Source organism: Gnatocerus cornutus, chromosome 7, assembly GCF_029298725.1.
Source record: "Gnatocerus cornutus isolate USDA-ARS CGAHR chromosome 7, icGnaCorn1.1, whole genome shotgun sequence".
NCBI classification, from domain to species: domain Eukaryota; kingdom Metazoa; phylum Arthropoda; class Insecta; order Coleoptera; family Tenebrionidae; genus Gnatocerus; species Gnatocerus cornutus.
Window position 1 is genome coordinate 13,013,994 of NC_142239.1, and position 12,299 is coordinate 13,026,292.

General features: G+C 37.9%; 5 protein-coding genes across 5 annotated transcripts; all 5 read left to right on the forward strand.

Moving 5' to 3' along the window:
* The first annotated feature begins 214 nt into the window (after nt 1-214).
* LOC148171146 (putative inorganic phosphate cotransporter) lies at nt 215-2,001 on the forward strand. Its single transcript, XM_088042293.1, has 6 exons — nt 215-405; nt 449-1,015; nt 1,059-1,208; nt 1,254-1,631; nt 1,678-1,813; nt 1,859-2,001. The coding sequence occupies exons 1-6, from the start codon at nt 244-246 to the stop codon at nt 1,999-2,001; spliced, it is 1,536 nt and encodes a 511-aa protein (XP_087898419.1). The 5' UTR covers nt 215-243.
* Nucleotides 2,002-4,046: 2,045 nt separating this feature from the next.
* LOC148171147 (putative inorganic phosphate cotransporter) lies at nt 4,047-5,073 on the forward strand. Its single transcript, XM_088042294.1, has 4 exons — nt 4,047-4,241; nt 4,288-4,434; nt 4,481-4,858; nt 4,909-5,073. Exons 1-4 carry the CDS (start codon nt 4,047-4,049, stop codon nt 5,071-5,073), a joined length of 885 nt encoding a protein of 294 aa, XP_087898420.1.
* A 462-nt stretch (nt 5,074-5,535) lies between these two features.
* Nucleotides 5,536-7,406, forward strand: LOC148171148 (putative inorganic phosphate cotransporter). Its single transcript, XM_088041463.1, has 6 exons — nt 5,536-5,747; nt 5,797-5,933; nt 5,977-6,513; nt 6,558-6,704; nt 6,752-7,129; nt 7,174-7,406. The coding sequence occupies exons 1-6, from the start codon at nt 5,711-5,713 to the stop codon at nt 7,318-7,320; spliced, it is 1,383 nt and encodes a 460-aa protein (XP_087897589.1). The 5' UTR covers nt 5,536-5,710; the 3' UTR covers nt 7,321-7,406.
* Nucleotides 7,407-7,676: 270 nt separating this feature from the next.
* On the forward strand, nt 7,677-9,353 carry LOC148171149 (putative inorganic phosphate cotransporter). Its single transcript, XM_088041461.1, has 5 exons — nt 7,677-7,765; nt 7,818-7,954; nt 8,002-8,682; nt 8,733-9,110; nt 9,159-9,353. Exons 1-5 carry the CDS (start codon nt 7,735-7,737, stop codon nt 9,321-9,323), a joined length of 1,392 nt encoding a protein of 463 aa, XP_087897587.1. The 5' UTR covers nt 7,677-7,734; the 3' UTR covers nt 9,324-9,353.
* A 1,252-nt stretch (nt 9,354-10,605) lies between these two features.
* On the forward strand, nt 10,606-12,299 carry LOC148171150 (putative inorganic phosphate cotransporter). The gene is made up of 6 exons (XM_088040926.1): nt 10,606-10,677; nt 10,727-10,863; nt 10,922-11,461; nt 11,508-11,657; nt 11,704-12,081; nt 12,129-12,299. The coding sequence occupies exons 1-6, from the start codon at nt 10,650-10,652 to the stop codon at nt 12,276-12,278; spliced, it is 1,383 nt and encodes a 460-aa protein (XP_087897052.1). The 5' UTR covers nt 10,606-10,649; the 3' UTR covers nt 12,279-12,299.

Here is a 12,299-nt window from a genome sequence, read left to right on the forward strand (position 1 = left end):
GTTATTAAGTGATCGTAAATAAACAGTATATTTAGTTTTAAACCAATTAAAATGGCCAAATGAACAAGTTGATAAGTCGTTCAATTCAGTACTGGTTCAGTTTATCTTTATTTTTTGATTTATTTTATCCTTCCATTTTTTTAGAACGATTCTTATCAATAATTGGTGCATCTCAGATACCAAAATGTGCCAATTTGTGCAAGATTAAGAAAAATAGCAGACGTGCAAACAATAGCCTGCCAAATGTTCTCTACATCTCGCAAATTGTGGGCTAAAATCCCAGTTCGGTGCTTTCAGTACCTTCTATACTTCTTTACTCTCGTCATATACTTTGGAATTTTCTCTTCTTTATCAGTGGCCATCGTATCAATGACTGGTGAAGCTCCTTCACCCGAAGAAGTGAAAGTAAGTAGTAATTTCTTCGTCTTTTTGTCAGTGCTGTTTTTAGCAACACGTAGAATGGAAAAATCCTGACACAATCCTCTCTGCGTTTTTCTGGGCTTATTTCATCCCCAATATCAGTGGAGCTAAACTAAGTCAGTTTGTAGGCCCAAAGTGGCTTCTTCTCATGAGTATGTTCATAAGTTGCGTTTTTAACATTGTTGTCCCGGTTATGGCGGACGGTTATGGTTCCACTGGTGTCATAATATGTCGCGTATTCCAAGGGCTATGTCAAGGATTTATTTACCCCTCTATTGATAACTTAATTAAAGTATGGGCGCCCCAAAAAGAAAAAGCGAGAGTGTCTAATATTGTATACAACGGAGCGGTTTTGGGAACAGCTGTATGTATGCCAGTGGCAGGACAACTAGCAGGTTCCAAAAATGGGTGGCCTGTAGTTTTTTATGTTTTTGGATCGGTGGGGATAATTTGGGGGATTATTTTTGCAACGTTCTCGGAGCATTCACCATCCACCCATAATGGAATTTCAGTAGAAGAGCAGCAATACATTGAAGAACGTAGTGTCCCTGAAGAAGGTTGTGTTGCTGAAGAACCTCAACGCGAAACTGGACAAGTAAGCCTGTTTATTTTAGCCATTGTAGCCATGTTTCATTTAGAGTAAATCCGCCCCATGGTTGTCGATCGTCAAATCTAAACCCATATGGGCTATCCTGGTCGCTGGTAGCGCCCAGTGTTGGGGTACCTACACTCTTCTTACCCAAATTCCAACCTACATGAGTACCATTATGAATTTCGACCTAAGTGAAGTAAGTTGAAGCCAAATAAAATCGACTTTTAACAAGAAATTTTAGGATGGGGAGTTGGCAGGGGTTCCGTATTTCGTTCAACTGGGTGTTAATTTTCTAGTTCTTCCGATAACTGTTAAACTAATGAGTACACAATCCAGCAATACGACGTTGATCAGAAAAATCTCCAATTCCCTGGGATCGTTCATTCCAATGACCGCTCTCATAGTTCTTGCTTTTGTTGATAGCACAGAGAAAGACGCAGCAGTTGCACTTTTAGTTCTTGCAGTGAGCATGTCAGTTTTTGGTCAAACAACATACTTATCTAATGTTGTGGATTTGACACCAAACCACGCACCGGTGGTTCAATCGGTAGTTCATACAACCACAACAGTTTTCTCGGCTTTGGGACCACTATCAGTGGGGCTACTTGGCACCGATAAAGTAAGAAGAACTATAGAAAATTATACCACTTATTTGTAAATTCCAGAAAGATCCCGAATTGTGGAAGAAAATGTTTCTTATAGCCGCTGCTATTTACTTCTTGTCCGGGATTTTTTACGCCGTTTTTGCTTCTGCAGAAGTAGAATCGTGGAATTTCGACACCGGTGTTGGATTAGAAGCAGGTATAATAGTACAGTATTAAAACACCAAACAGGATGAAATTGCAGGAGTCAAGATCAAGGATTTTTTTAAGAAATGGTATTCTTGGTTGAAAGAGAAGTTTAGTTGTTGTTCGTGTTGCGGGAATTTGCACTGCAGCTGCTTGAGTTGGACGTCGATCAAAAATAGGTTTGACTGCATTTCTATTTGAAATAAAATTTTTATAGAGATTAATTATTGTTTTTTTAATTTGGATTTTATTGATACAACTGCTACTAAAACCCGATAAAAGTTATCATTCTATATTCGACAATTGTGGTTTTAAAATCTATAAAACGATTTCGGTTATTTCTGGTCTTGATAAGTTAGATTGCGATAGTTCAAACAAATGTTAAAAAAATTGTTTTATCTTGCAAAAAGTGAAGTAAAAGATACATTTCTTTACCCGTTTGTACAGGTGGTCCAAATTTTTGGATTTTACGTCCAAAGCACTGTATATTGGATACTTTTTAAAAAAATATATTAAAAATACTTGATTTTAAATTGAAATAATTAAATTATTATTTATATTGAGTTTGAAATGTTTACTTTACAATATACAAAGTATCCCAGAACTTGTGACCCAGAGAAAAAAGACTTATAAAGGCAACAATTCTGAACCAAAATTTCGAAACAAAAATGTTCTAGCTCAAAAAATAATCAAGTTAAAACAAAAAAAACGGTAGCCAATCCGGAAGCTGAACAGAATTTGAAAATCGGTAACTATGGACACATACTATCGTCTATTGGTCAGGTGAACATTACACTCTCGTTGCCTTGGAAATTTTACTCCATCTCTAGAATCAGCTTCCGGGATTGGTTGTTAATTTTTTATCCTTTCTCGAATACTATTAAACTTAGGCAATTTTTGTTTTACAATTTACCATCTGTATTGCTGCGGGCACCCTCCCTTGCTCTCTGGGTCATGAGTTCTAGGACGTCCTGTATACGTTTAAAATACAAAAAATACACGATTTTTATTTTATATTCAAATATGTATTTTGTCATAAATTTGATGCTCTAAAAAAAGTTTCCTAGTATTGGATATCAGTTTCAGTTGCGGTTTTGTGTTCAAATTTTTGATTTTCAGGTTTCAAACCACAACTAGAACAATTTTCTTATCAAAACTTACTTTGCTCTATGATTGAAGTTGAAAAACCTAAACCCACATTTATAATAAGCGGCAAATTTCTTTGACATTTTATACCCACCCTTGATGCTAGAAACATTTATAAACACCATGTATAACATTCAATTACATGGTTACTTAATATTGGATATCGAATATTGAAGGCACCAAAGTATCCAATATTCGGAATTTAGCATACTTTGTTTCTGAGAGAAAAATTCGGTATTCATTATGCCAGAGTATTAATTTTTATTGATTTTTAATATAAAACAAACATTAAAAATGATTTACTTACCCAATAACTCAAATTTTATAGTAAATAAACTTATTTAATCCACAAAAACAAAATATTCAAATTAGCACAAAAGACTTTCGTGTTGTTATTTTCGCCATATTGAAAAACTGGCAAGTGCGAGGAGTCTAGGACCTGAAATCTTGTCAAACCGCAGCCAATGACGTAGCGGTAACTAATGGTTCGCTTTTTATATCTGAGTTACGGTGGTATCCAATATTAGGCAACTACCCATATTCGATTCTTTTTCTTTTTTGTGTAATATGCTGTATTTAAATTGTACTATTTTGGTGTTTATTTTGTAGTTAAGCACAACAGACTCACATTTTCTGACTTTTGTCTTGAGTTAGAATTGGAAGTTTCGAAATTTGAGTTTAAAACATTTGTTAAATTCGCTCTTATATAAGCTTATAAACTCAAATTTCAATCTTTATCAACTTACGGAGTTCACTTTTTATCAAATGTTTGTACACACAGTAGTGCTCTGACGTATACAAAATTATCACGCGTTAAAAAACAATAAGGATTAAGTACTCAATGATTTTATGCAATTATCTCAATAAGAGAGTCCATTATAAAGTAATGTAAATTTTACCTTTCCTTGATTAGATTATATCTAATGAAAGTATAACAAAACTCAAGACTTGAAAAACTAAATCTTAGAACCAAACAATGTCTCAACTCAAAACAACCCCTCCTGAAGAATCTCAACCAAAAAGCTGCTTTTCTTCGCTTTGGTCATCTTCTACGGGCAACGAACGGCTTTATCTGTCGCTATAATAGCAATGTCTTTTCGATGATTTTCAGTGGAATCATCGCAGAGTCGCAGTTGGGGTGGATGTGGATATTTTATTTCTACTCCGGAGCTGGAATTGTCTTGGCTGCTCTCTTTGCCGTGTTAGAGGTGGACTCTCCTGCAAATCACAAGAATATTTCGGTTGAAGAGAGGAGGTATATTGAGAGCAGTAATTCGGTGAATAAGAACAAGAAGGTACGAAGCTAAATCCATAGATTTTCAGTTATTTTGAAAGTTTCAGATCCCAACTCCTTGGAGGGCGATTCTGACGTCGCTCCCCGTCTGGGCGATTTTTGTAAGTTGTTGCGCCCAAACGTGGGGTACTTTTACCCTCCTCACGGAAATCCCGAGTTTTCTTAGCAACGTCATGAATTTCGACATTCATTCAGTGAGTTCCTCGTTGTGGTACTACCCCAACTTACCAACTCTTCCAGGATGGTGAAATATCTTCCCTTCCGTACTTGGTTCACTTCTTCATGAACTTCATCACGTCGCCCATCGCCGACAAACTCATCGAAAAAAAAATCCTGTCTGTTACCATCGCCAGGAAGATTTTCACCGTGCTCGGTACCATTCTTCCAGGTTGTGCTCTTTTTGCCCTTGGTTTTGTGAATAGTACTCACAGAGACTTGGCAATTGTACTTCTTATTGTAGCGGTCGGTGCTACTTCGTTTACTAGTTGTGGTACTTTAGTGAACATGCTAGATCTGTCTCTGAATCACGCTGGGACTTTGATGGGGCTGCTCAACGGATTTGCTCAGGTTTCTTCTATATTGGGGCCGTTGTCTGTTGGGTTTTTAGGCAATGATAAGGTACCGATTGTTACTTTAATAAAATAGTAGGTACTAAAATTTCTTTGTAGAAAGATCTGATGTTGTGGAGAAAAGTCTTTTGGATTGCGGCTGGAATTTACTGGGTCTGTGGGCTCTTTTTCGTTGTTTTTTCTACTGGGAAGTTGCAGGCGTGGAATGACAACGAGAGGGATGAAGACAGGACAGAAAAGAGCAAAAAGAAAGTTGAACTGTAGTTATTTACATGTAAATAAATGTTCAATAATTTTTTTACGACAGAATTTGGAGTTTATCTTCTAGTAAGTCACATGAAGCTGCTATGCAGTTGATAAAAAAGCTTTTGAAATCAAAAGCTGAAGTGATTGCTAAGGAATTAGTCGGTTAGATTTTAGATTAGATCGAAGACCGATTCAAAAATCGAAAGCATCTAAAAGCTCTAAAGATTCAGAGGTGGATTGAAGTCGTGAAATTCGTGACTCTAAAATTTTGATAAAATTGAAATCTTAATGAAAACTGACAAAATTTAAAATGTCACGAAACTAGTCATTATGCACCTATGTGTTCCAACAATTATCCCCCCCAAAGCCGCAAAGTGGCAATTTAAATTCCCCATTCATTTTTCTTTAGATATGATAATTCCCTGGAAATTTTTACCTTGAACTAATTTTGCGTTACTTTTATCAAAAACAGTAGCTAAGTAACAGTGCCATTGTCGATAGCCACTAATTCCAAGTGTCTTTCGAGATCATTACATCCAATCGTGATGTCTTCAAATTAATATAAATTAGAATTCCGTTGATTAGATTAGCTACCTCAGATAAAAATTCATTACAAAAGCTTCAACTCTACTGTTGTTTCTTTTAGTACCCAAAAATGCCCGAATTGAAAGAAGTTGAAGAATCTCAATCAAGTAAAACTCTCGTTTGATTGTACCTACTCTTAATTTTGACCACTTCCAGGGAGTTGTCTTGGGGTTCGTTATGTCCAGTTTTTCCTCATGTTTTGTAGTTTAATAGTTTTCTTCGGTCAACGTACCACTTTGTCCGTCGCTATTATCGCAATGACTGCTAAAAATCCTCCAAGCTCAGACATACCAGTAAGTACCATCTTCACGCGACTCAAATAAACGTACCTTTTAGACATTCCCGCAATGGGACAACACTGATACAATTCTGTCGTCGTTTTTCTGGGGGTATCTGCTAACTCAGACCATCGCCGGCCAATTGGGGGAACGCTACGGCCCCAAATGGTTCCTCGTTGGTACCATGCTTTCAGGATCAGTTTTCAATGGTCTCGTACCAATAATGGCGGTGAATTTTGGATCGACAGGTGTAATGATCTGTCGCTTTTGTCATGGGCTTAGTCAAGGTTTTCTTTTTTCTTGTTTCCATCTTATTATTAGTAACTGGGCGCCGTTTTCTGAAAGAACAAGAACGACGAGTATAATTCATTCAGGATCACCCTTAGGAATTGTTGCTTCGATGATATTAAGTGGAATTATCTCAGATTCGCAGCTGGGGTGGCCTTACGTGTTTTATTTCTACGCGGCTGCTGGAGTGATCATAACAATTTTGTTTTGTATCTTCGTTGCGAATTCGCCTTCAGAGCATAAGACGATCTCTGAAGGAGAAAGGAAGTATATTGAAGCAAGTACTTCCGTGCAAATTAAGAAAAAGGTAAGAAGTTAACCCTCAATTATTGCGCTGAATTCACTCTTCAGATATCAACACCATGGAAATCAATCCTGACGTCTTTACCCGTGTGGGCGCTCTTTGTCAGTTTTTGTTGCCAAGCATGGGGCAACTTCACTCTCTTGACTGAGATTCCGAGTTTTCTGAGCAACGTCATGTCTTACGATCTTCAATCTGTAAGTACCTTCGTTGTTTTGTTATGATAACTACTTTCAATTTTCAGAGTGGTGAACTTTCTTCGCTCCCATACGTTGCTCAGTTCTTCAGCAACTTTATTGCGGCGCCCATGGCGGACTATCTTATTGGCCGCAGAATCTTTTCTGTTAGTACCGCTAGAAAGGTCTTCAACTCCATTGGTAACATGGTACCAGCCTTCGCCTTGTTCGCTCTTAGTTTTATCGACCGCTCCCAAAAAAATTTAGCACTGGTACTTCTTATCATTGCCGTTGGAGCAGCAGCCTTCACAAATTCCGGTTCTTTAGTTAATATTGTTGATTTATCACCAAATTATGCTGGTACTGTCTTGGGACTAACCAATGGTACTTCTCAGATCTTTTCGATTTTAGGACCAATGTCCGTGGGGTTTCTAGGAACTGATAAAGTAAGATTTTTTTTGTTTGGTACCATCTTATGGTGTTATTACAGACAGATCTGATGCTGTGGAGAAAAGTCTTTTGGCTTGCATCTGGTATCTACATGGTTTGTAGTACCTTTTTTATTGTCTTCTCGTCAGGGGAGCTGCAACCCTGGAACGATTTCGAAGAAAGCAAAGAAAACAAAGAGAAAGTGTGATAATTTTATAAACAATAAAATTTTGCATAAAATGAGATTTGTTTATGGACATCAAGTAGATGACGATGACTTTAATCAATAACATTGATTGCAATGTGTTCGTATTGTTGTGTTTATCTTCGTTATCAAAATTTTCCTGCAATTGGTTATCGATCACGTTTTGGTACTCAAATTCTTGTAAACTTTTATTGTTGTTAACTTGAAGTGATTTTAAAAATTCTACTAAATTATGTCACACTTCCGCGATTATCTAAAAATGCACGTGGCCAGATCTAATTATAATTAAATTAGCGAATGACTCTGCAAGCAATAAACAGTTTTGATCACGCGAACAATTCAATTTAAATTAAAAAAAATCTTAAGATTACAGTTGGAAGGTGTAAGAACCAATTCAAATCCTACAGTACCAACTAGATGGAACCAACAAATGAAAAATCTTGCTCGAGTAAGTTTACCACCGACTATTTGGTACCAATATTGAATTTTTTTGTCTTCAGGAAGATGCATCGGAGTTCGTCACGTCCAATTTACATTCTTCTTCTTCAGTTTGGTCATTCATTTAGGCCAACGTACCTGTCTATCAGTCACTATAATTGCAATGACTGATGATAATCCTCCGAACTCTGATATACCTGTAAGTCCCGTGTAAGTACCACTCACTTGTTAAAACAGAGTTTCCAGACATATCCACAATGGAGAAACGTTGATGTGATTCTAGCGTCCTTTTTCTTGGCGTACATGCTTCTCCAACCCATCGCTGGTCAACTAGGCGAGCGTTTCGGCCCAAAATGGTTCCTGGTTGGTACCATGATCTCCGAATCTATTTTCACTGGCTTAATTCCAGTCATGGCGTCTCTTTGGGGACCTACAGGTGTGATAATCTGTCGTCTTGGTCAAGGTCTCAATCAAGGTTTCCTTTACCCTTGTCTACACATCTTAGTGAGCAAATGGGCGCCTTTCTGCGAAAGAACCAGGGTGATGAGTGTGGTACATTCTGGAACCACTCTTGGAAATGTAATCGCGATGGTACTTAGTGGAGCGCTGTCAGGATCGCACTTGGGGTGGCCTTACGTTTTTTACGTTTATTCAGGGGTGGGAATAAGTTTCGCGTTTTTGTTTGGTACTTTTGTTGTTAACTCTCCTTTGGAACACAAGAGGATTTCTGAAGAAGAACTTTTGTACATTCAGGGCGATGCGAGTACCGATCAGACCAAGATACCAACTCCATGGAAAGAAATCCTGACTTCGTGGCCTGCTTGGGCGATCTTCGCTAGCTTCTCTTGTCAAGCCTGGGGGAACTTCACTCTGCTAACCGAAATACCAAGTTTCCTCAATAGTTTCATGCACTACGATATTAAATCGGTCAGTATTGATGGTGGTGGTGATGGTACTAATACTACTATTTTTTTCAGAATGGACAAATTTCCGCCCTTCCTTACCTCGTCCAGTTCTTCGTCAACTACCTCGCCTCACCTCTTGCAGACTTTATAATCGCACGTAACATCCTCTCAGTTAGTGCAACTCGAAAAATTTTCAACGCCTGTGGTACTTTGTTCCCCGCACTTGTCTTGTTAATATTAGGCTTCGTGGATCATTCCCATAAGAACGTGACAATTCTCCTCCTCATTTTAGCTGTTGGTTCCGACGCCTTTACCAACTCCGGCGCTTTGGTGAACGTCGTGGATTTGTCTCCGAACCATGCTGGTACTGTCATGGGACTAACAAACGGACCTTCACAAATTTTCTCGGTTTTTGGACCCATGACCGTTGGGTTTTTAGGGGATGAAAAAGTAATGTCTTATAATTCTTTGAGGTGTTTTTTAGAAAAAGTTTTATAGACGAACATGATTTTATGGAGGAAGGTATTTTGGTTGGCATCGGCGGTTTATGTGGTTGGAGGAACGTTCTTTATTGTTTGTTCTTCGGGGGAGTTGCAGAGTTGGAATGGTGATGACAGAAATGAAGAAAAAAAAGAGAAGGGCGTGTTAGAAGAAAAAGTGTGATTATTTGTTAATAAATTTCTGCTTTCTAGACAGCCCTGTTTTATTTGTTACGTCTAAAAATTTCGTCTGACAAGATAAGATGGAGATTAGTTAACTCTATTTATTTATTTTGTGCAGACGAGTTCTTGTAAACTCAGACATTTAGATGCTATTGGATTCTTTTAATGTTTAGGTTTTTGTTTTAGTTGTTGTTGTTTTGGTTTTTTGAACTTTCTTAAATATCTTGGATGCCATGGATTCCTTGAATATATTAGATGCGTTTAGATACTTTCAATTTCTTAGATTCCTATAGAACTCTTACTTTAGTTTGAAGTTTTGTATTCTCAAGATACCTTAGATACTATAGATTCTTTAAAATTCTCAGATTAAATCCTATAGATTCTTAAGATCCTTTTAAACTTTGGATCTTTGAGATTTATCAAGTCCCTCAGACTTCAGACCTCAGTAGGAGGAACAGATTAGTTCGACGTCTTTTCGCTCCTTCTGGTTCCAGAAGAAATCGGAAGTGCTTGAACGAAAACAAGAACTAGTTTGACACCGAAAGTCAACAAGTAAAAAACCGGAATGAAATTTTGACGTGCGATGAGCACGTGCCATGACAATTACTCTTAACGTCATGACAACAAAGAAGATAATGTTGAGTTCAAAACGTTTTGTACCCAATTAATACAATTTTGAGTGGTCGGTAACTTCTTAAGTTTTCTTGGGTTTTTCTGAGTTCAATAGGCTAATCTGATCAGATATGAAAACTGGTGATAACTGTAATAAGCAAAATTTCTGGCTTTTTGCAGTATCGCCAAAACAATCTTCAGATGTCGATAACGAGCATTGTGAAAATATCAGAGTCAAAATAAACATTTTATGGAAATTGTTATCAAAATTTTGAGTTGACACCTGTCACAATTGTTTTTCAAAAATTTTGATGAGGTGGTACTGATGGTACACTTTCGGCCATAAAATTTTGCATGTTGGAAACTGTCAAAATTGGAATAAATGAAAAAGAGAAAGGAGTCTTGATTAAATTGTACAAGTAGCTTTTAATAATAATAATAATATTTATTTTAAATTCTCTTATTATACAGAAGAACCAACACCTAATCTCGTACAATCTTTTCAGATCGACGTCTATAAATAGTCTTATCATTATGAATATGGAAAATATTCAACAAACTGGCTATTGCGCTACTGACACTGACGATATGAAGTACCTCCAGAAGTACCTTTTGTCGTTAATAAAGATAATTGTATTCTAAATGATTAGATTATGTCTTTTTATAAGCAGAAACAAGATCTCAAAGATCACTTTTAACTTAGCTGACTCCAAAAATGACCGCACCAGAAAAATCCTTCCCAAGTAATTTTCAACTTGTGATCAACAATCATAATAAGTCAATTTTTTCCAGAAAAATGGATCGGAGTTCGTCACATCCAATTCGGACTGTTATTCTTCAACCTGTTAATTTTTAACGGACATCGTACTATTTTATCCGTCGCAATTATAGCAATGACGGAAGAAACGCCTCCAGATCCGAGCATTCCTGTAAGTACCACAAAATAAAAGTACTTTTTTTTTAATTTTTGTTTTTTCTTTATGGTAGACGTACCCTGAATGGGACAACACCGACGCAATTCTCTCTTCGTTCTTCTGGGGTTACATTGTCCCCCAAATTGGTGCGGGTCAACTAGGAGAGTACTTTGGACCAAAGTGGTTTCTTTTTAGTACCATGATCATCGGATCAATTTTCAACGCTCTGGTCCCAGTGATGGCGGGAACTTTAGGTTCCACGGGAGTCATACTGTGTCGTGTCATCCAGGGACTAAACCAAGGGTTCCTCTATCCATCAACCCATAACTTGGTAAGCAAATGGGCGCCTCTCTATGAACGTACCAGAATTGCTAGCATCGTGTATGGAGGCTCAAGTTTGGGAATTGTTATCGCCATGCTTCTCAGTGGGGCTCTATGTAGTTCCAAATGGGGATGGCCGTACGTCTTTTATATTTTTGGAGGAGCTGGTGTACTATGGGCTATCATTTTCGGGATTTTCGCGGAAAACTCGCCTGCTGAGCATAAAGGAATTACCATGGAAGAGCGGATGTACATCGAAAGTGGTAACTCTGTCAAAACCATTAAAAAGAAGGTAAGGTACCTTTCTCAGTACTCCGATGTCTAATGGGATTGTACAGAAAGCACCAACACCATGGAAATCCATTGCGAGCTCCCTCCCCGTATGGGCCGTCCTGGTAACCAGCTGGGCGCAAAGTTGGGGCATCTGGACTCTCCTCGCCGAAATCCCTAGTTTCTTGAGCAACATCATGGATTTCGACATCAAATCTGTAAGTACCTCTTAAAAATAATCTCTTTTTAATCTCATAATTTCAGAACAGCGAGCTCTCCGCCCTCCCTTACTTCGTCATGTTTTTAATGAGCTTCATCGGAGCCCCCATAGCCGACAAACTCATTTCCAAAAAAGTACTTTCGATCGGTACCACACGAAAAGTGTTCAACACCATGGGTACTTTCATCCCAGGCCTCGCGTTATTCGGTCTCGGTTTTATCAACAGTTCTCAGAAAACCGAAGCAATAGCACTTTTAGTGGTAGCGGTTAGCGCCACTGCTTTTGCGAATTCTGGAGGTGTGGTCAATTTAATAGATCTGGCGCCCAACCATGCTGGGACTCTCATGGGGATAAGTAATGGGAGCTCCCAGATTTGTTCAATTATGGGGCCGTTAACTGTGGGATTTTTAGGGAGTGATAAGGTGAGATCAGTGTTGGTTTAATATGAAATAAGTTTAATGATTTGTAGAAAAACCCAATTTTGTGGAGGAAAGTCTTCTGGATAGCAGCAGGAATTTACCTAGTTGGTGGTACATTTTTCGCGATTTGTTCGTCGGGGAGAGTGCAAAAATGGAATGAGGAAGACGAAAGTAAAGAGAAACACGCAGAGAAATGTTAGTTTTATTGATTTTTTTTATAT

Coding starts and splice junctions, on each gene's coding strand:
- LOC148171147 (XM_088042294.1), top strand. CDS start 4,047: ATGATTTTCAGTGGAATCATCGCAGAGTCGCAGTTGGGGTGGATGTGG. Junction 4,242..4,287: donor CGGTGAATAAGAACAAGAAG/GTACGAAGCTAA, acceptor TGAAAGTTTCAG/ATCCCAACTCCTTGGAGGGC. Junction 4,435..4,480: donor TGAATTTCGACATTCATTCA/GTGAGTTCCTCG, acceptor CAACTCTTCCAG/GATGGTGAAATATCTTCCCT.
- LOC148171146 (XM_088042293.1), top strand. CDS start 244: ATGTTCTCTACATCTCGCAAATTGTGGGCTAAAATCCCAGTTCGGTGC. Junction 406..448: donor CTTCACCCGAAGAAGTGAAA/GTAAGTAGTAAT, acceptor TGCTGTTTTTAG/CAACACGTAGAATGGAAAAA. Junction 1,209..1,253: donor TGAATTTCGACCTAAGTGAA/GTAAGTTGAAGC, acceptor AAGAAATTTTAG/GATGGGGAGTTGGCAGGGGT.
- LOC148171149 (XM_088041461.1), top strand. CDS start 7,735: ATGGAACCAACAAATGAAAAATCTTGCTCGA. Junction 7,766..7,817: donor AAATGAAAAATCTTGCTCGA/GTAAGTTTACCA, acceptor TTTTGTCTTCAG/GAAGATGCATCGGAGTTCGT. Junction 9,111..9,158: donor GGTTTTTAGGGGATGAAAAA/GTAATGTCTTAT, acceptor AAAGTTTTATAG/ACGAACATGATTTTATGGAG.
- LOC148171150 (XM_088040926.1), top strand. CDS start 10,650: ATGACCGCACCAGAAAAATCCTTCCCAA. Junction 10,678..10,726: donor ACCAGAAAAATCCTTCCCAA/GTAATTTTCAAC, acceptor AATTTTTTCCAG/AAAAATGGATCGGAGTTCGT. Junction 11,658..11,703: donor TGGATTTCGACATCAAATCT/GTAAGTACCTCT, acceptor TCATAATTTCAG/AACAGCGAGCTCTCCGCCCT.
- LOC148171148 (XM_088041463.1), top strand. CDS start 5,711: ATGCCCGAATTGAAAGAAGTTGAAGAATCTCAATCAA. Junction 6,514..6,557: donor CCGTGCAAATTAAGAAAAAG/GTAAGAAGTTAA, acceptor TTCACTCTTCAG/ATATCAACACCATGGAAATC. Junction 6,705..6,751: donor TGTCTTACGATCTTCAATCT/GTAAGTACCTTC, acceptor TTCAATTTTCAG/AGTGGTGAACTTTCTTCGCT.